Source organism: Amblyomma mixtum, chromosome 1, assembly GCF_055824585.1.
Source record: "Amblyomma mixtum isolate Tamu chromosome 1, ASM5582458v1, whole genome shotgun sequence".
In the NCBI taxonomy this organism is placed as follows: Eukaryota; Metazoa; Arthropoda; class Arachnida; order Ixodida; family Ixodidae; genus Amblyomma; species Amblyomma mixtum.
This window is the reverse complement of record NC_143012.1, coordinates 7,459,647-7,480,235: the sequence shown is the minus strand read 5'-3', so window position 1 is coordinate 7,480,235 and position 20,589 is coordinate 7,459,647. Positions and strand designations below refer to the sequence as shown.

At 44.8% G+C, this 20,589-nt stretch overlaps 1 protein-coding gene across 1 annotated transcript; it reads left to right on the top strand.

Annotated features, from left to right (window-relative positions):
* The first annotated feature begins 692 nt into the window (after window positions 1-692).
* Window positions 693-19,901, top strand: LOC149365381 (glucosidase 2 subunit beta-like). Its single transcript, XM_089542088.1, has 14 exons — window positions 693-857; window positions 1,227-1,343; window positions 2,008-2,103; window positions 2,390-2,447; window positions 3,107-3,224; window positions 5,603-5,732; window positions 7,535-7,719; window positions 10,347-10,439; window positions 11,671-11,754; window positions 12,614-12,794; window positions 14,035-14,104; window positions 15,645-15,809; window positions 17,434-17,533; window positions 19,347-19,901. Exons 1-14 carry the CDS (start codon window positions 710-712, stop codon window positions 19,494-19,496), a joined length of 1,695 nt encoding a protein of 564 aa, XP_089398214.1. The 5' UTR covers window positions 693-709; the 3' UTR covers window positions 19,497-19,901.
* Window positions 19,902-20,589: the final 688 nt, after the last annotated feature.

Below are 20,589 nucleotides of genomic sequence, written 5' to 3'. Positions count from 1 at the left end.
CAGCCACCATGAGCGCTCAAAGCATCATGGGGCGGTGAGCTACCGACTGCAGAACTTCAACTTTTGGCCAAAAAATAATGCAAAAATAAACGCTATTCGATAATCAAGAATGTCCTAACGTTCAATATCATGTCTGTAAATTGCAACAAACGAGCAGAAAAGCATTTAAGTGCAAAGTTCGCCCAAAATAAGGGATGGCTAGCTCTCCTATTGGCCAGGTAATGAACACTACAAAAACTAATATTTCGTAATTAACAGGCGCACTTTAAAAAGTAAATATGTTTAAAAAAAATGTTGTTGCTTAAACACTATAAGAGGTTTTTAATGTCATTTCAGAAAAGTGAAACCTTTTATTGGCGTCATGTGTCGTCGCGTTTTCACTACTATAGATTTTGCACACTGCGTTCGCGCAAAAGCCGTCTGCGCATACACGAACAGCGGTTTCGGAATAAAACATCTTAGTAGTGCCACTTCGTGTTCCCAAAATATTACGACTGTGCCGCAACAAGTAGCTCACCGCCCCATGATGCTTTGAGCGTCCATGGTGGCTGAAGAGCAGCTCCGCCAGCTTTCCCTCTAGGTAATATAAGAAACTCTATGATCCAGCCCCCTAGTGAAAATCAATGAACACCAGATTTTTTTTTTTTTTAAGCGACACCTGGCGGCCAAAGCGAAGAATGGCGGCTGCTTCGTCACTTCCGGTGAAGCGATGGCGGCGGCCATGCGTGGCAGTACGATGCCGTGTCTCTCACGAGAGATGGTTGCCTCCGTAATTTTGGCGCTTGTATTTGCTGTAGCTCAGTGCCTAGCTGACGATAGTATTAGAGTTTCTAGACCACGCGGCGTCGCACTTAAACGTGAGTTTATTTTTCCTACCCGCAACCCGGTTGCGTCACCGGCCAAGTAGCGTAGCTCAGCTGTGATCAGCCGGCACTTGTGTGCCTTTGGTGTCGAGGGAAGTGGAGGCGTTTGAAAACCCCCCTCCGCATCTTGCAAATAACCCGCTGTGAACCGAGGTTCGAAAAAGGTGCTAGAAAGACTTAAAGTAACTTTCGGGGAACGCCCACAACCTTAACGCCGGTGCTTGCTTCTCAGCTCGTCACTGTGCCTCACGCATCATACAGAGATAAAACGTAGCTGTGTTTTATTATCGCGCCCCCTCATAAACGACCGGTAAGTGCAGCGGTTTCACTCAACGCTCGCATTTTCTTGTGCGCGCTTTGCAGATGCATCGTTATACGACCGTACAAAGAATTTCACGTGTTTCGACGGCAGGAAGGACCTTACATTTTCGATGGTGAATGACGATTATTGTGACTGTGACGACGGCTCGGATGAACCAGGTAAGGAGCCCTCGCAATTTTCAGAGCCGTGATCGGGGCCTCATGGTCCACCGAGGCTCCGCGGTGCTTCGTTCACATTGTAACGTGCGCTAAGGAGGAAAACGAATGCGGCGATACTTTGCTGTATCCTCTCGTGCCGACTTTCTTCCTCATCTGCGGCATGAAAATATCCTGGAAGAGTCCGTTGATAACAGCTGCATGCCACTTTGATCTGATGTATAATTTGCTGTAATTTATAAGGTCTACCTAATTGGTTACGGAACACTTGTTACCAAGAAGCGCTCCTTTGCAGCGTGGGTACGGCTTCGATAAGGCGAAACAAGTGTATGCTTTATTGCAGAAAACAGTTTGATAGATACACACACTGTGTTACTGCAGTTTCTCGTGTTTATTTTTCTCTGATACCTAAAGTGTGAAACAGCAGTATGAATTACTGAGGCAGGTGCCATGCAAAGTTTTAAATAATTGGCCTGAAAGTTCATAATGCATAACATGCTATGGCTTTTTATTTTTGCACTGTTTTATTACTTTCTGTACTTTTGTAACTTATGACCATGTATTTCTTGCTTTGCCTTACCCTGGTTAGCGAAGGCTGATTTGCCAGAGAAGAAAGTAACACACTGCGGCTTTCATAAAAACATCTTTCTTTGCCCTTACTTTTCAGGCACTTCGGCCTGCATAAATGGCAGGTTCCACTGTGACAACTTGGGCCACAAGGGGCAGGACATCCCCTCTTCCTGGGTCAATGATGGCCTTTGTGGTGAGAAATGTGACACCTTTACTCAGTGTGGTGTCTAGCATTGAGAATAGAACAGAGGGCAAAATAATTTCAGGCTTTCTTTGTTTACTACATCTCTGGCAGCTTGCCTTTTCATTTCTGGACTGAAAATTGGCACAACGTCACGTTTTCGCAAATACTTTTTTATTGCTGTCATTCGCATTGTTAACCAAAAACTCCAACCGAGGATGTGTGCTTGTTTCAAGAGGCAATAGGCACCAATGATGATATGAGCCTAACTTAGCCTAATTTTTCTCTTCCACTGCAGATTGTTGTGATGGCAGCGACGAATACGCGACTGCTGCTGGCTGTGTCAACAATTGCCTGTAAGTCTGAGCATTCTTACTTTCTTTAAAAAAAAAAAAAATATTAACCATAATCTACCCTTCTAATTCCAGCCAATTTTGGTTCTAGCAACCAAAAACGAGCATAGTTGCTTTGATTTTTTTTTCTTAAAGCTTAAGAGTGGTAGAATCTGTAACAATAGTTCTTTGCTTTCTATTGTGCTATGGCAGTAGGTAGCATTTGAAAGATTTAAAGGAGTGAATCTAAGTGAACAAAAAAAGTACTCCCAAGAAAGATGGAATCTGTCAGTTCCCCCAAACTTCTCTGAAAAACATCCTGAGAGTTGTAGTCATGCCACTCACTCTGTAGGTACTCAAGCTGTCCCACTTGAATGCAGGTCTACCAATGTTAGTATTGTTGTCAGGCATGGTGCTGCTGAGATTCTGCACTTATTGCTGTATGGCTCCACACAGTCCTTAGTAATGTTAAGCCGTGTGTCTTCTTTTCCTGATATCGTGCTGGGTGCTTGAGGGTAAAATGCAGTTGAGTAAAGCAGAAATTTGGTCGAGTTGGTAGCGCAACAGCAGCGGGACATACACAAGACAAGCGCTGGTCCCGTACAGTGAAATGCAGCTGTGTAGAAGTTTGTAAACAAGATGTATGAAGCTGTGCCCAACAAGTGTGTTGGTTTTTGTTGCAGGGAACTTGGGCGACAGGCACGTGAGGAAGAAGCTAAGCAGAGAGAGCTGCTGACTCGTGGCCTACAGCTGCGGCAGCAGATGGCCAACGAAGGCAAGCAGCACCGACTCGACTGCAAGGTTGGTGGCACTGCATTGTGATCGTAATGCTTGCTTGCTTATTCACTCACTAGCTTTCGCACCTATCTGCTCACTCGGCTCGCTCACCCAGCTTGCTCACTCATTTGACTCACTCTCTCACTGATCAGTTTTCTGCCACTTAGTTCCTTAGTAAGCTACCTTATTCGCACTTTGTCATTTACCAAGTTTCCTACCCACCCACCTACTTATTCACTCCTTAACCAAGTTGTTCGTTGACCATCTAATTAGCTCGATTATGTTCTGACGCATCAGCTTGATCACTGACAATTTGTTCTAATCCTTCTGCCTGCTATGCAGAAGCTTGGCTCTTTCAAACTGCTTGTACTACTCTCACAGTGTGAAATCTCAGCTTGTCGCTTATCTCTCAAGAATGAGTTGTGGCCACTGCCAGAGACTACTGACGTTCTCCAGGAGTATCTGATTTAGCTTGCTATTTTAAAGTTGTTGCCCCAGAGTTTTACAAACCATTTCAGTACCTTCCTCAGCAGTCCGTTCACTGCAGATCATTTAGATTTAAATTCTGATGTGAGTCTAAGTGGCTATGAAATTTTTAGTCAACCCAGTCCTAGTCCTAGTTAGCCTGATTTCAATTCCAAGTGAGCCTGTGTCATATCATGCAAGTGAGCTTGAGCCTATATGAGCCCATGCAAAGCATGCATTACGCTTAATCTGTGCAACTATGAGTGCAGGTGACAGGTGAGCCAGTTTGAATTCATTGAGCCTTGCTGATCCATGTTTGCAGGTCCTGCCGTAAGTAATAATAGTACAGGGTTAGAAGACATTTCATTTTCCGGGGAAGCCATGGATGGAGTTATTGGTTTTGTCTGTCATTTACCAGTTTGCTCAGGACTCGTTTGTCTGCTTTTGCATCAACAAAGTGTCAGTGAGGTCTGCACACATTTTTTCTAAATGAAACACTTTCTCAACTGATGTTTGTTTGCATGAGACGTTACTATATTTGGCGATTTATGGTTATGGATGGCATATGTTGGTTTCTTGGAGTAAGCCATTGTTGGCTGGTCATTAATTGTATTCTGATACTGCTGAGCAATAGGTTTGAGAGCATTCAGCCAGCTCTGCTTCATATCCCTAAACTGGAAAGCACATAAGATTTATGTTCTGCTGGTACATATTAACTTTTGTAGCGACAACTTTGAGGCCTAGGAAAAGTCTTGAAATTATATTTTGACAATAACACACTGTGTGGTGGAGAGAAAAGTTGTAAGAGTTGTGTTAAGAGGCTGAAAAAGTGGCAGGAATGCAGGTACCGTATCTTCCGGTATATAAGACGGTGCTTTTTTTCAAAAATCTTGCTGGTGCGTCCTATACAAGGGTGCGTCTTATATGCGACTTTTTCTGTTTTTTTTTTGCGAGTTCAGAAATTACTCAGGTCCATGTTCAAGCTTTTTTCACCGAAAAAACATCACTACCAATAACGTGGTTTTAACACGGTTAATAGTTCAATACGGGGACCACCGAGAGCAACTTTATTATTAAACGGTGGGGATGACGACTTCCGGAATCATAAACCCGCGACCGTTTCGCAGGCCCCAAGCAAAAGTAATGTGAAATGTCAAAAGATGGTGACAATCACGTTTCTCGCCATTGTCAAGACAAGCCGGCGTTTCTTTCAGTCACCCTTTGAAACTTTGTTTGCTCCGTGTTTGTAGTACGTACGTAGTGCGAAGAAAATGTTTCAGCTGGGTCGCCTCCAGAAATGGGCGTGCTTTTTGATAGCACATCTTAAGATCAAGACTTCGAAGGTTTTAAGTTAATATAAAATGTTCTTATGGACATAAGGAGAGTTCCTTCGTTCTTTTTTTCTTTTTTTGCTAAAACGTGGGTGGGTATGGCGTGAGTGTTGCCTTTTTCGATCACTTAGCGGTGCTTAAGAACTTCTCACAGGTAAGGTGCATTTTGCAATGGTCGCACAAGCATGTTTAATTAAGCCTCACTAGCCTGACTGGGTAAATTGGGATGCGTCTTATACACGGGTGCGTCTTATATAATAGCTTTCTCAATGACAGCCTGCATATATGGGGGGTGCGTTTTATACAAGGGTGCGTCTTATACACCGGAAAATACGGTACATTGTGAACTGTAGTTGATATCCTGATGATCAGGTGGAGGATTTAGACTCAGCCTGAGCATGTAACTCGGAGAACAGGTAACTGATGGTCTGTTAGGGATACACAGTGGATTCCAGTGTGTTAGAGTGCAAGGCCAAAGGCAGCAAGCAGTCGGGTAGGGAGATGAGGTTGGGTTCCCTGGGATAAGCAGGTGCAGCACGATTGGAAATCATTGGGGAGGTCATCAGTTTGCAGTAGGGGTAACCTCCCTGGTGATGGTGATTGCAGAACAAGCTTGAGGAGCTGCGTGGGAGTGTGGAGGATGCGCAAAAGGCTCGCGAAGCCCTCGAAGCTGTCAAGAAGCAGGCCCTGGACGCCGAAAGCCAGGCTCTGCAGAAGTATAGGGACGCAGAGGCTGGTGAGAACACTTGGCAATTCTTGACCCTGACGGACGCACGCTGTCTTGCTCACCGTGTTGCTTTTCAGAGGAATGATCTCGTTTTGATGCATGATGGCAGCCAATGTTTGACATTCACGGAGTGTGGCGGTCAAGTAAAGGTTGGCTCTAAGAAAACAAAACCAAGAAAAAGTGATTGCAGTTATGTTTACTCCACTGAAAAATTTAGGACAAAGATAGTTAGCATCTTTCTCAGTGTAACGATAATGCTATAAAGAAAGGCTGCCAAGCTTTCTTGAGTATTTGTTACTGAAACAAGTTTTCTGCTGCTGCTTATCAGGGATGACAAAGTGCTAGGCTAGGACTGCCTCAGTGCTTGCAGATTTTTTGTTGATTTATGGGCAGTCAGGCTGTTGTTCTGCATTTCAAGTACTGTACACAGTTTCAAGTAACGCCACCCAGAAAAGCAGTGTTCTGGTTGAGCAACTCTTGTGCTAGGTTGTGACCCTCCAGCATCAGCGGGGGAGATCACCAACTGAAACATGAGAAGAAAATTCAATTACAAGTTGTACAATCTGGCAGCAATACCTTTCTTGACTGCTACTGTTCAATCTCACAAGCGTGGTACACTGCATGCATCTTAAGCACGGAAATAAATAAACCATCCAAATGACGAAGACAAATACCATGTACCAACTGACCCAGATCGAAACTGTTCTTAAAGGAGTAAGGACATCTAGTTTTAGTTATGTCCTGTTTGGTGGAAATGATGCATAAGACTTCAGCAAAAATGGATAGCCACGTGGATTATGCCAACCCTCGGCAAATAATTTATATCTGAATTTTTTTCTCTCATGTTTCATTTCATGATGACTGTGATGTAAAAGGTGACTTGAGGTTAAGTGAGTCATATCAAAAACTGCAGTATCGTTGCTGCTTTCTTCGTTTGAATTCATTCAAACTTTTATACAAGCCTACTCTATAGCTATAATGAAAAAAAATGAACAAGCAGCGATTATATTGCAATCTGCGTATGCCTCGCATGTCCTCAACTCGTCTTGAACGCCATAGCCTCTTCGTCTGTTCAAACCAAAACTGAAATCACACAAGAAAACCATTCGGTTTTAATTTGGGCAGTTGACATATACGAATTCCTTATCGCGGTTTATTGATACTAATGTAATGTGCACTATTCCAAACAAGAAAAACCATGTATCCAGAAATTTGGTATGGACTTAGTTAACCGTATTATTCGCAGTGATGTACAATAATAGTTAAAATTCAATTAGTATTGCAACTGGTCATACTGTTGTAGTCTTACTGTGATTAATATGATTTGTGGATAAAAGCAATTTATGCATTCATTCATAAAATATTAGGTAACACTTCTCAAAATCAAGATGCAGATTTTTACTGCCCAAAGCTACACCTGACCATGAGGCATGCCAGGATGGATGGTATAGGATTAATTTCAACTGGAGATCTTTGATGTGTACTGAGGTCTTGGCACACAAGCGTTTTTGCAGCTTTTTCCATCCAAACGTTACTGCGCTACTGTGAATGAAGCCTCTAAACTCAGTCCTCCGAAATTTCACTTGATCATAATCACCGTCATCAGCCTGACTATGCCCACTGCAAGGCAAAGGCCTCTCCCATGTCTCTCCAGCTAACCCTTTCACTTGGCAGCAGGCTATTTTTCTAGGCGACACTGGTCAGCTCACTAGTGGAGTATTGTAGTGAATCCTGAGCTTATTTGAATCTAGCATTTGGAAATTGGGCTTACCTTGTGTAAAATGGGCTGCGACCATTACTTGTGTCCTCAGAACGCAAGCGAGAGCAGGAGGAACAGGAGATGCAACGACACCAAGAAGAGGAGAAGGCCAATGCGCGGGAGGCCTTCACAAGCCTGGACCTGGACAGCGATGGACTGCTCACCGTGGTGGAGCTGCAGAAGAACATCATCTTCGACCAGAACCGCGACGGCGCTGTGTCTGTGGAGGAGGCCAAGGTAATGGACATCTTGTGCACGATGTGTGGACAGGAAGAGGAGACGATCGAGCATGTGGTGTTGTCATGTCGATTGCTCCGCCCCTGCCAACCGAGTGGATGTACCCTTCCGCAGGCGCTAGGTTTTGACACAGAGCAACCGGCAGAAGGATGGTGTGGGCGACAGTGAAATGAACAACCAGGAAGCCATTACCAAGGCCAGGGCGGTCAAAACAACAAAGCGCCGCCTTGAAAATTGGAGTGGACTGAAGCGTTAGGTGGTGGTGACGACACGGCGGGACAGACTTCGCCGTAGCGTCACAAAGTTGGCTAGGACGTTCGTGTAATGTCCGCCTGTTACAAAGGGATAAGCCCCAAATCCAATCCAATCCAATCCAAAAGCTGAGCCGGCGTAGGGACAGTGGTTATGATGCTCGGTTGCTGACCCATAAGACGTGGGTTCGATCCCAGCCGTGGTGGTTGCATTTCGATGGAGGCAAAACGCTAGAGGCCTGTGTACTGTGCGTGTGAAAGAACCTCAGGTAGCCGAAATTATCCGGAGCCCTCCACTACGTTGTACCTCATAGCCTGAGTCGCTTTGGGATGTTAGACCCCGTAAAACCAGAGCCAAACCAAATTCAGTTTTTTGTACTAAGATAGGGAAGCTGTTAGCTGCTTTTTTCCAAGTAACTCAGTAAATCAGCTTGAAAAAAAGAGGTGTAGATATTGAATGAAAACTGGAGGTTTCCTGACACCTCTCTGCCCTATGCTGCAAGTGACATGGCTAGCGGCCAAACAAATATGAAAAATCAGATTTGTGATGCTGAATAGAATACGAAAGGCGAGAGTACAGCTGCACAAGTTTTGTATGACTTATTTATAGAGCCGCTTATTTGCTATAAATTGGTCTTTGGTTTGGTTTGGTTTATGGGGTTTAACGCCCCAAAGCGACTAAGGCTCTGAGAGACACCGTAGTGGAGGGCTCCGGAAATTTCGACCACCTGGGGTTCTTCAACGTGCACTGACATCGCACAGTACACGGGCCTCTAGAATTTCTCCTCCAAAGAAATTCTAGCCGCCGCGGCCAGGATCGAACCCGCGTCTTTTGGGTCAGCAGCCGAGCACCATAGCCACTGAGCCACCGCGGCGGCTAAATTGGTCTTTAATTTAATTTCCCGTACGTGAGGCTCAGAATCACACTAATGATTTTGTTAGTGCTTAGTACAAGAATTGATATACAGAAGGAGGTCCCATAGTTGGTTACTGTGAAGGAACTACCTATTTAGAATGACCATAAAATAAATGAAACAACATCGCAGCATATTAACAGACCAAGATCGCTCAAAATTAAACCAAACACTGTTTGTGTCTGTATTTACATTGTTGACAGGCACTTGCTGAGGACCAACTTGGTTGCAAGACTGGAGGGAGCTTTTTGAAGCTACTAGATTTGTTCTTATTTTGCGTTATAGCATTTGTACATGCTTGTAGAAATGGGGTCCTTTGCCATGAAGGACACTTCTTGAACTGCTTGTTGAGTCCTTTCAAAGGCAGCATAAAGCGAAGTTCATGGGAGGCGAGTGTTCATTTATGCGAAATTGGCTCAACAGGGAAGGCAGGCTGCATTGTGGTCTTTCAGTTTTTGTCATCACGGTGTGACCGAACAGTCTGTTAACATTTGAGCGAAGGTGCTTCAGCTATTCTTTTTTTGGGAAAGGGGATGCTACTGTGTGGTCGGCGGACATCTGCGTAAGCATAAGAGTTTGCAGGATGCAACATTCAACCTGAGCTATTCATCAGTGCTCGAGTGCCAGTGACGTGGTTCTGTATGCTTAAAGGGACTATGAAACAAATTAATTGAGATTACGTAAAGATAGGCAATCCATCACTCGTCACCCCAGCGAAAGAATTTTCGAGCTAGCATGAATAACAACGAAGTTATAGACGATTAAAAATCACGCTCCTCCTCTCCCCCCTCAACTCATACACGCGGAGCACGAAGAAAAAATAAAGAAAACAGCTCCGGGACTGGGCTCCGCCTATGAATACGTCATTCGCTGACGCTCGGTTTACGACTTCCGGTTGTCGCACTCCCGAGGAGCAGCGTGCGTCGGCAGCGTCTCTCCGGTCTCGGCGCTTTCTTTGCTCCCGAACTCCCGGCAGAAAGAGGCGGCAGAGGTAAATTGAAAACATGCGTGAAGGCAATGCCCTGGCCCGCGCTTGCCCGAGGGGGTCGCGCGGCGCCTCGGGCAGACGATTTTCACCGCTACCGGAAGTGTGCCTTTGATGTCGTAGCTGCCGCGGCTCGAGTGAATGACAGCGTGTGGTGGCCTGCCGACGTCACGGGACTAGTGACGTCTGTTTTCCCGGTTTTGGTTTCAAAATCGCTCCCTACGAAGACACCAAACGGCCCACGAATTTTAAAAAACACGATTTTTAAAAAGCCATAATAAATTGGTGGCTCAGCTCCGAAGACTCATACTTGGTGTTAGTGCTTCTGAGCATAACTTCTAACATTTACAAGCGGCTTTTAATTCTTTTCATGGTCCTTTTAATAGTTTATTTATAGGGCAAGTGCCTCTGGAGCATTGCATTGTGATGGTTGATGGTTGCGTGAATGTGCTGTGTTCTCTCCTCTGTTCGGTGCAGTTCTTCTTGCACATGAAGGACGAGATGGGCATGGAAGAGTTCACCACCACAGGCTGGATGATCATGAAGCCAATCTACACTATGGGCAAGGGTGTAAGTGTTCGCTGGATGCTACCTGATGTACATTACAGTGACTACAGTGATATGGTGCTCACCATATGTGGTGAGCACCAGATGACCTGGAGACACGAGGACAGCAGTGTGAATAAAAGCTACGTCTTGGAGAATGCTTTTAAGCACAAAAAAATAAGTCAATATGCTATATATTGGTGTGTAAAAGTAGACTCCAAATACATATAAGAAACTGTTCCTACTCACATCCCTCGCAGGCCAAAATTCGAACATAAGTTGAGGCTTCTTGGAAGGTGTGAGATGTATGTCTTCAGCACATTATTTGTTATGTAGTTCCCGCAGAATGGCATTGAGGCGTGCGTGCAGCTTGAAGTAACTGATGTGTTTTGTATTATTCTGGCACAACACACATACTGGGACTTACCAGAAGTTTGCTCTTGCGCCATATATCACTCAACTGCGAAATGACCATCATCATGATTGAGCTGGGTCAGCGGCTTGCATTTCAAATATTTTCCAGCGCAGCTGATTTGCCTGCAAATAAAGGCCTTTTTTTTTTTTTTTTGACACAAGGCACCCCGTGTGTTCTGCCTGGAAGGGGCACCAGTCGGAAGTACTATGTACTACCCACGACTTGACTGAAACTTACCTTAGATCAAACAGCTTCGTACTTAGGTGGACCCCCCCCCCCAGTCCCCTAATATCAGATGGTCATTTCTGTAAAAAAAAAAAGTTTGATGTGTATGTGAAGGCAGTGTACGGTAAGGTCAACCACAGCTGCAAGGGGCCAATCTACACGCACACTTGTCATCTTAAATTTTTTTTCTTGCACTGTTTGTTTTTCTGGACATCTAGGTCATCTGTGGCTTACCAAAAAATTCTATTTTGGTTATTTTGCATCATTACTAACAGGAGTTGTGCTTGTAGTGGTGCTAGTAGCAGCACTAACCGCTTAATCTTGCCTGACCTGTTGACCTCCAGTCTATGCTGTGCCATGATTAAGGCACCTGAAACACCAAGGACAATCCCCAACATTGTAGAAGCTGTCACACATTATCATAATTGTATGTCAGTGATCGGGTCGAGTCTTGGGTACTCGTATGCAGAGTGGTGTAAGCCTCTGCGCCAGACGTGATAAATAATGAAAATAAAAAAACAAACAGTTTAGCAGCACTATGTATTGGTGTGATTGTTAAAAATTGAGGTTAAAAAACTGGTTTGGTGAGTGAACAGTGTTGTGACTTCTACACAGGCGGAGACTACTCCGGCTCCTGACACAATGCCGCCGCCTTTGGAGGAGCCGCCAACTACCACCACGCCCTTGCCTTCATCGAAGGTATGCACACTGTCTGTGGCACTGTGGATGCAGTTTACCACTTGCTTGACTGTTTCAGAATTTCAGCTGAACATTTTTTTTTTCTTCGTCTGCTATTGCAAGATTTCTAAACTCATTCAGGTGCCATTCATAGTTTTGGTGAAAAAATTTGGCTTAAAGAAAGGCAAATTGTTTTGGCATGGGAAATACTGTTAATTTTCTGCGGTCGTATAGTTAACTTTTTGGCTGCTCGTCGCCCGGCTGCTGACTCGAAAGACGCGGGTTTGATCCCGGCCACAGCGGCTGGATATTTATGGAGGCGAAATTCTAGAGGCCTGTGTACTGTGTGATGTCAGTGCTTGTTAAAGACCCTCAGGTGTTCAAAATTTCCGGAGCCCTTCACTACGGCGTCCCTCATAGCCTGAATCGCTTTGGGACATTAAACCTCAATAAACCAAACCATCCTTTAATTTTCTTTCTACACAGTTGTGTAAAAGGTGTCACAGGGGTTGCAAAGTTGTAACGTGCTTTTCATAAGTAAAGGAAATGGGCATTCTATAAGTGTAGTGGGGAATTACTACACCAGTTTTCTTGGGATGGCGTTGCGCACACGAACAAACGTACACAGGAAGAGGCAGAAGACAGAAAGAGCGCGCTCTTTCTGTCTTCTGCCTCTTCCTGTGTACGTTTGTTCGTGTGCGCAACGCCATCCCAAGAAAGCTATGCACCAACCCGCCCAGCAAGAAGTTCTTCTACATTACTACACCAGTCACAGTTGCTACAACTGACGCAATTTAGTAGGAAGGGCATCAAGCTGGGCTAGCACTATGCCCTTGCTGCTTTGTCGTCGAATGTGTTTCCACGTCCTGCCCGCCTGCAGGAGGAAGAGGATGAGGAGGAAGAAGTTCCGGAAGACACCACTGAGGAAGGCGAAGATGATGAGGAGGATATGGAGCCGCCCAAGTTCCCTCCCAAGGACGACGAAGACGCCACTGCGGACACGCCGCCCGCCACGGACAGCACCACTGAGTACGACGAGGAGACCAAGGCCCTTATGGAGGGTGAGCTTGGGTTCTTTGTCAAGGAGCGGTTTCTTTTGGCAATGCTGGTTCTGAAATTACTTCACGCACCCTTGGAAAGACGTGAAATCGTGCTTAAAAAAGGAGTTTCTTGCCGCCATTTACTACCCAGCTGAATGCAAGGGTGAACACTCCTATGCACTATTCCTTGACTGCGCAGCATAGCATCAATGTGTAACTGTAGATGAAACACTTTGCAGAACTTTTTAGTTGAAATATGAATTTCAGTATTTGCTTACATAGCTCAGTGTAAAAAAAATGAGATTGATACCTGTGCCACTTGGAAAAATTCAATGCCTTAAGTTTCAATGGCATTTCATGGCATTAGCCTTACTGCAATTTGCAACCTACTGAGTTCATTAAAGCTCATTTGCCCGAGCAGTGCACGCTCTCGTCCCCATGCCATACACTGAAAAGCAAACAGCATTGTTATTAACAACTTCCTAACAAGTAGCAAATAGTTAATTCATAACTTTCAGTGAGATGAGATACTATATCTAGTGCATTTTTGATGCGAAAGGCACCATTTATATCAGCACTTATGACAGATACTCTTGGCTTGTGTGCTGACATGAGAGTTTATGGCTACTTTTTCGACTTGTCAAGCAAGAACACCAGTATTTTCTGCAAAATAATTTTGATGTTGCGTTTGAACAATATTCCCTAGATATTTTGCTCTTTAGCACTGTTTATATTTGGGTGCAATTTTTTGCTGTCTTGGAAGAGTTATTGTCATCATGACTTTCGTATAACATGAGATGTGTACGTGTAGTACCAACTCTGGAAATATTCTCATTAACAAACTTAAGGCCTTAAGCATTTACTGCCATTTCTTGTGCACTTGTGGCAGGGGTAAGAGTTCTGTTCAACTCATTTATTGCTTGATGACGGCATGAAAGTACGCGAGTGCATTTTTTTTTTTTTCATTCAGTGACTAATTTGAATTGTTAAGTAATTTGCAGCTGACATTTCTCCAAGGAATGTAGAACCATCTAGAACCCCTAGAAGCCTGTAGAATTTATATTTAACTTGCATTACAGTTCTGCCAGCAACTTCACACACCGTTTTTAGTAGGATAGCTTTATTCTCTTGTCTAGTTGAATTTTACTTAAAAGAGGTAACGTGTGTGGATGCTGTTTATACGTAATAATTAAGGCTGCATTTTTTAAACTTGTAACTAAGTCTGTTTGAGCATCGTGCCATTTTCTGCATGTTCTTTCAGCTGCCAAAAAGGCACGAGATGAGTTCACCGAGGCCGACAGCAAGGTCAGAGACCTGGAATCCCAGATCAGGTAAACACAGAATCACTACCTATGTGCCCAAAATATGATTGCAGATTGAGCCATTTTTTCTGTGTATGTGTGCTGTGTTTTGTGTGTGTGTTTACTTGAAGCAAAATCAATGGTATTTTATGCACCACATATGCGCGGTCATTTTCTCCCGGTCTGGTGTCCATCTGCCCTTAGCACTGTTTCCAATTTTTAATGCGGATGCGTTAAGGAGCTCATGTCGCAGGAAATCCGGCATCGGCGGTGTTGTTGACCGTGAGTGAAAAATCCATGATAAATCCCTTGAGAAGCAGGAGGCAGGTGGGCCGCCTAGATGATGTAATCTTGTGGTGTTATCATAACCTGCTCACCGGATTATGAGCGAACTGCTTACCGTGGCAGGTAAATTATTGATTGATTGTGGGAGGTTGCTCGGGAAGAACAACATGGGTCGCACAAGCACCCACCAGTGGCAGCAGCTGCCATCGCAGGGCACTGGCTTATCGCTTAACCACTGCACCAGGAGGGGTAGGAGGATTCCCAGGGATCTACGAATGTAAAGTAGAGAGTGACCAATTCTGCATATATGGGCATTAACCCATTAACGCTACTGCGTCATACCCTTAAGGCAGAGCTTGTGTGGCCCCTCCAATTTTTTTTTTCTTAATGTATGAAAGCACATAAGCTTTAGTTTGAGAGCTTCAATTGGCTCTTAGTTTTCTGCCCTGGCTTTTTTGGGACTTATGTCTGCTAGGGTTCGTCACCAGTCGCAGCTTTGGCTGGTTGCTGTGATCCATACTAACCTTCTTTTGCCAAAACCTTGAGAAGTGGCGACACTGCTAGCTCGGATGCTAACCTCTTCCAAATTGCCACTGACAGCATAAACCAAGCAGGAAAGCTGCTGTAAGAATAGAAGCAGGGTGTACTTCGCACATGGTTAGTGTATGCTGCATAGAACATCTGCATTTGCAAGAGCACTTTATAATTTCAAAATAAGGGATGGCACACAGTTAACATAATTGCACAAAGCAGTGGGTGTACGTAATATTATAGACAAATCCCATTTTGGTACTGCTGCGGTGGCTCAATGGTTATGGCGCTCAGCTGCTGACTCGAAAGACGCGGGTTCCACCCTGGCCACGGCGGTTGAATTTCGATGGAGGCAAAATTCTAGAGGCCCGTCTGCTGTGCGATGTCAGTGCACGTTAAGGAACCCCAGGTGGTCAAAATTTCTGGAGCCCTTCACTACTCGCTTCAGGACACTAAACACCGCATACACCATAATCCAAAACTCATTTTGGTTTCCATGAGCTATGTGAGGGTCACCTGGTTATATGTTCCCTTTGCATAAGCATTGTACAGTTCGACATTGTGTACTTTCTGGCTTATGTTTTCACTGATGGTTTGTCATCGATGCTTGGTCTGATGTAGATTATAGTTATGCGGCTGACACTCTTTCAGTCACCTTTGTTGTTTTCTGTGTACCTGCACTTCCCCCTCGCTTTCTGCCTTTTGGCTCTCTGGGTAACTGTATATTAAATGCATTGCGACCTCAACTGTGCAGGAAACTGGAGCAGTCCCTGGAGACAGACTATGGCCCGGAGGACTCGTATGCCGCCTTGCGGGAGCAGTGCTTTGAGTTCTCGGACCGCGAGTACACTTACAAGTTGTGCATGTTCGACAAGGCATCCCAGGCACCCAAGTCTGGTGGCTCTGAGACCAGCCTGGGGTAAACACCTCCTTTCTTCTTTTTTTGTTGTGCGTTAAAGCGTCCCAAGTCTTCCTGTACCCTTTCTGTGTGCAAACAAGGTTGCACCCATGCACGGGCGTAGAAATGGCCATATTTACGCAACTCATGCACCTCCACATTTATTGCTTATTTTTTTGTTCATATGGTGTTCGGTTCTTTGTTTATATGTTCATTCTCTTCTGTGGTCATATCTCCATGCAAGTCATCACAGTTGCCGGGAGATGCAGGAAAGGGTTGGGTAGCAACTCAACACTGAAAAAAATTTCAGGAATTAGTCACCTAGTTTTATTTTCACGTTCTCTTCTCTGTAATGATGTGTAAGACGTTAGAGTAAAGGGATCACCACGTGGTTTTAACATGAAAGCACTAATCCAGAGGTTCAGTGCCTAGCTTAGCAAAACTGTCTAGCGTTTGTCTTTTTGAGAGCAACCTGGATTGCGTAAATTCCACTGTTGGCAGCACTTGCCATCTCAAGGCAGTGGCGCACTGCTTAGCTGCTGAACCATTGCGCCAGGAGGAGCATGAGGACTTCCAGGGATGTATGAACGTTAGATAGAGAAAGACCAATTCTGCATGTACGGATACACCGTGCTTTCGCACTGTCTACAAATGTTGTACACATTCTTTCATTTTTTTGCCTACTTTATTATTCAGCTTATATCATGAGGACCTGGTTTCACTTTCATCAATCCGATAATGGCTGTGACTTCAAAGCTGGCACTAGATCATTTGAGGCATGGAAGTAACTGCATTAGGATTCCAGCTCTTGAAGCTTGAAGCAAGCTGGCTTAAGCTTTGTAGTGAATTAAAGCTATGTATCGGCAATTATATTAGTTTTTTTTCATGCCTCACACGACCTAGTAAAGCCACCTTTCATGTCACAGCCATCGTTTCGTTGTTAAAACCAGCACACAAACAGCATCAAGAGGAAATTCAATGGTAAATTATTTAGCAGCTGCAGGGGAATATCATGATGAGGTGATATATGTGTGCTAACACACAGGAAAACACGCGAAAAAATTTGGTGTCCACAGTCCTTTAAAGTTGTCTGTCAAAAAAAAAGTGCAAAATTTTGTTAGCTGACCTTGTATAAATGGCTTACTGCCTTGAATGGTTACGTTAGCCTTAGGAAAGTGGTGTCAGCCAATAATAGTTAGTGCCCTTCCTGTCACTTTCATGTGCTCAGGCAGGGACTTCTATTTCTAATTCTTCTTGGTTCTCCCACCACAGTATTGGTCATTTTCATGTGATAGGTGCATTTCATAAGAAAAAAAAATTAAAGATGGGAATAATTGATTCTAGTGGTCATTGTTATGAGAAGTTATTTTACTTGAACTAGCTGAACCAAAGTAAGGATCGAAAATAGAATCTAGAACCCCTCTGCCCGCAGCTTGAGAGCCTATGATCAAGAATGGCAACAGGTTCTTCAGTTGACAAATAACTGCAAGTAGCTGGGGACCGTGCTGGCTTAAAAGGCTGCACAGTTGCAAGTCAAAATTGCTTGCTTCGTGTTCATTGCTTTTCTGCCTACTGTGTTGTGAATTTGTGGGAAATATTCATGGCCAGGAATAACCATTTCTTCCACTTGTAACTTTTGTTGCAGACAATGGGGTAGCTGGCATGGTCCGGAGGACAACAAGTACACCCAGATGAAGTACGACAGTGGCGCGACCTGCTGGAACGGGCCCGCCAGATCCGTTGTGGTGAGCTGATTGTGCCAGGGGGCATTTTGCGCTGGGGCTCCACTGCCGATCGGGAAGCAGCGAAGCAGTAGACTGCGCCGGCGGCATATGCTCTGGTTGCACCAGAAGAACTTGGTTCCACGCCAGTGCTGTTACTTCGCTTTTTTTTTTTTTTATCTCATCCAAATAAGTGCAGGCCCTCTATCCACTGCGGTTCCTTAATCCCAGCCCGCTTGACGCTTACATGGAGAAACAGCGCTGTGGGCAATGCCTCGGCTGGCTCTTTGCCTGTGATCATATGGCTGCAGCGCGGCATTTTGAAAGCCTTTGAATTGATAGTCTATCTAATCAGTGACCAGTTGAACGCCGCTGCAATCGAGTCAGTTGTCTATCGAGTCAGCGGAGCAGCACGGAGCTCTATCTGGATTTCAAAGGCCTTTGTGTGGCGGCAGCGTGCACTGTTGAATGTGGAACACTTGCAGCATAGTTGTGAAGAATAAAATCAGAGTAGTGTACAGTGAAAGCTTGTTAATTCAGACCCTATTAGTTCAAATACATGGGCAATTCCAACTGTATAACTTGGTCAGTCCAAGCTTTATAGGAGTCTATGTAAAATATAGCAGATGATTTGAACACGAATCGGTGGTGCCGCGATAAATCCAACTACCCCCCCCTCCCCTCCTTGGCACGCAGCAAGGCAAGCAACTGTCCCATGAGGCTGCGCCGCCTCTTTGGAGGCGATGTGCACAGGGTAAAAACGGCCTGTGAGGTGTAAGGCCGGATAAACGAAAGGGAGGGACTCCCTCTGTGGCAGCATGGTGACAGCAGCTAGCACGTCCTCAGAGATTTGTACCTGGCTGTTGCTTGTAGTCACTGATCTCGAAGGCTTCAGTAGCCTGCTGCATAAGCTTTTGTTGTTTAGCGATAGATGATGCGACCAGCGGCGAGATGCAGAAAGTCAGGTGCGTTGCATTGTCTGTGGCACTCAGGCTTCAGGCTTTAGAGCAGAAGATGCTGGCTGTTGCCTTGGTGGAAAATAAAGCAAATGGTGATAAATGGTTATTTTAGAACAATAAAATAGAGTAATTTCACTATGTGACTGCTGCGTGATCACAATGTACCCCATATTCTGTTTGCTTTCGTTAGTTCGAGCTTCACTTAATTTGAACTGTGTCAGCGCACCCGTAGAATTTGAATTAACGACACTTTACTATAATCTCTTGGAAAAAAATATGAAACTTCAAAATACTATGCCACTTAGCTATTCTGCAGAAAAAAACAGCCTGGGTCCTTAAACACTGCAGCAAGCTTAATACCATTCTTTCCAGCAGTACAAAAGAAAGACACCAGCTCGCTCAGAATTGCATAAACTTTTGGGCTGATTGCTTCCTTGCCTGCAAAACTGTTCTTAGAGACGGTGGCAGCACATCAACCTGGTGCAAGATGATGGAATCTCTCGGAGGCGATCGAGCAGTGGCATAACTGTTCTGAGTGTGACCAGAATTGAGACACTCGAATACTGTCAACTTGGTAGCCATTTGAAACTGTGTGTGTGACAGGAGTATAACATTGTGTTTGGCACTATAGCTTTATCCGCTTATGCACCATAAAATTCAATACAAGCCGTAGCCCTTATTCTTGTGCTTCGTTGCTGTTAGATTGGATCTTCAGCCCTAATTGTGGTACTCGAGCTCGAAAGAAACATTGCTAGTTTAGCTGCCAGTCATGACGTCACAAAGGGCCTATGAAGGAATAGGGAAAAGAATTGCTGCAAAATACACCCCGTGAAACGCTTTTGCTAGTGCCGTCCGCGTCAACTCTGACCATTTTGCAGGTCGACCTTCACTGCGGTCTCGAGAACCAGCTGACATCCGCGTCTGAGCCAAATCGTTGCGAGTACCATTTCGACTTCAGCACTCCAGCAGCATGTGTGGAGCCAACGGACGATACATCCGCTGATTCACACGTCCACGAAGAACTGTAATGGATCTTCGTTGCCGTGCTCAACCATTGGGGGAACATCCATGCTTGAACCATTCCAGCGGGCCCAAATAAACTGTCACCACAAGGGGACGATCATGGGTGTAGCCTAGGGGGGCAGGAAAGGATTGTCAAGCACAAATTTTTGGCATTGTGTGTAACAGTCCACACAGATTGATCCGTCAGCAAAGAGAGCAGAGAGTGGTTTTCACCTGCCTGTTTCATGTTTCGCCTTTTGTATCTTCAGTGAAAGGCAGCACAAAGCACATGTACCTTTCCCTGCTCCCTTTGTTTGCATACTGGTGGAAGTCCTCGACTGTTTGAACTGCATCAACCTTCATTTTCCTGTGCTCCTGTTTTCTCTTTATCTGGCATAAGGAATAAAGTTTTGTGTGATTGCGATTTTTAAGCTGGACTTGCGGCTTGCTTTTTCTCAACATGCATTCCGTTATCAGCATCATGGCATGGGACTTAAGCAGTCTGTTTTAGGTGACTTCTAGGTGACGTCTGGTGGTCTATCACTGCCATCCACTATCCATCTTTCTTGACACAGGCTGGCTTTAGTGCTCTAATGAATTGAAATGACGAAGCATTGATTCATATTCAGAGGCAGGCTGATGCTGCTTTGGATCTAGGTTGATGACAGAAGGTAGAAAGCAGAGGAAAGTTTCAACTGGCATTATAACTGTGCCACTAGCAGCTTTCGAATAGAATGGAGGTGAATGGGTAAAGAGGCGGAAGCAAAGGTGGGAAGGAAAGACAAGCAGCTGTGTGAGAACCGGATACCCTCTCTTCCCATGTAACTGAGGAACTAAAGAACTTACCATCTGCCATGCTTTGCCATAATTCAGATATAAAAAGCTGTATGCCAATTATTTGTCACCGTCAGTGACGGCGGAGCGTTTGCACTGCAGAACAGCCATAGCATGGGTACCAGGCATTAGCAGTATCGAAGACACATGAACCTTCTATGCTTATCTTTGGTGTATCGTTCTTAAGTATCGCTTGACAAAAATAAGAGCGGATTATAGACTTGAAAGTGCGTCAGCACATTCATCCGACCCGCCGCGGCGGCTTAGTGGCTAGGGCGCCCGACT

What these genes read in the sequence shown, in the direction of transcription:
- LOC149365381 (XM_089542088.1), top strand. Translation starts at nt 710, where the DNA reads ATGGCGGCGGCCATGCGTGGCAGTACGATGCCGTGTCTCTCACGAGAG. An exon ending in GGTCAATGATGGCCTTTGTG is followed by an intron (nt 2,104 to 2,389) that starts GTGAGAAATGTG and finishes CTTCCACTGCAG; the next exon opens with ATTGTTGTGATGGCAGCGAC. An exon ending in GTATAGGGACGCAGAGGCTG is followed by an intron (nt 5,733 to 7,534) that starts GTGAGAACACTT and finishes TTGTGTCCTCAG; the next exon opens with AACGCAAGCGAGAGCAGGAG.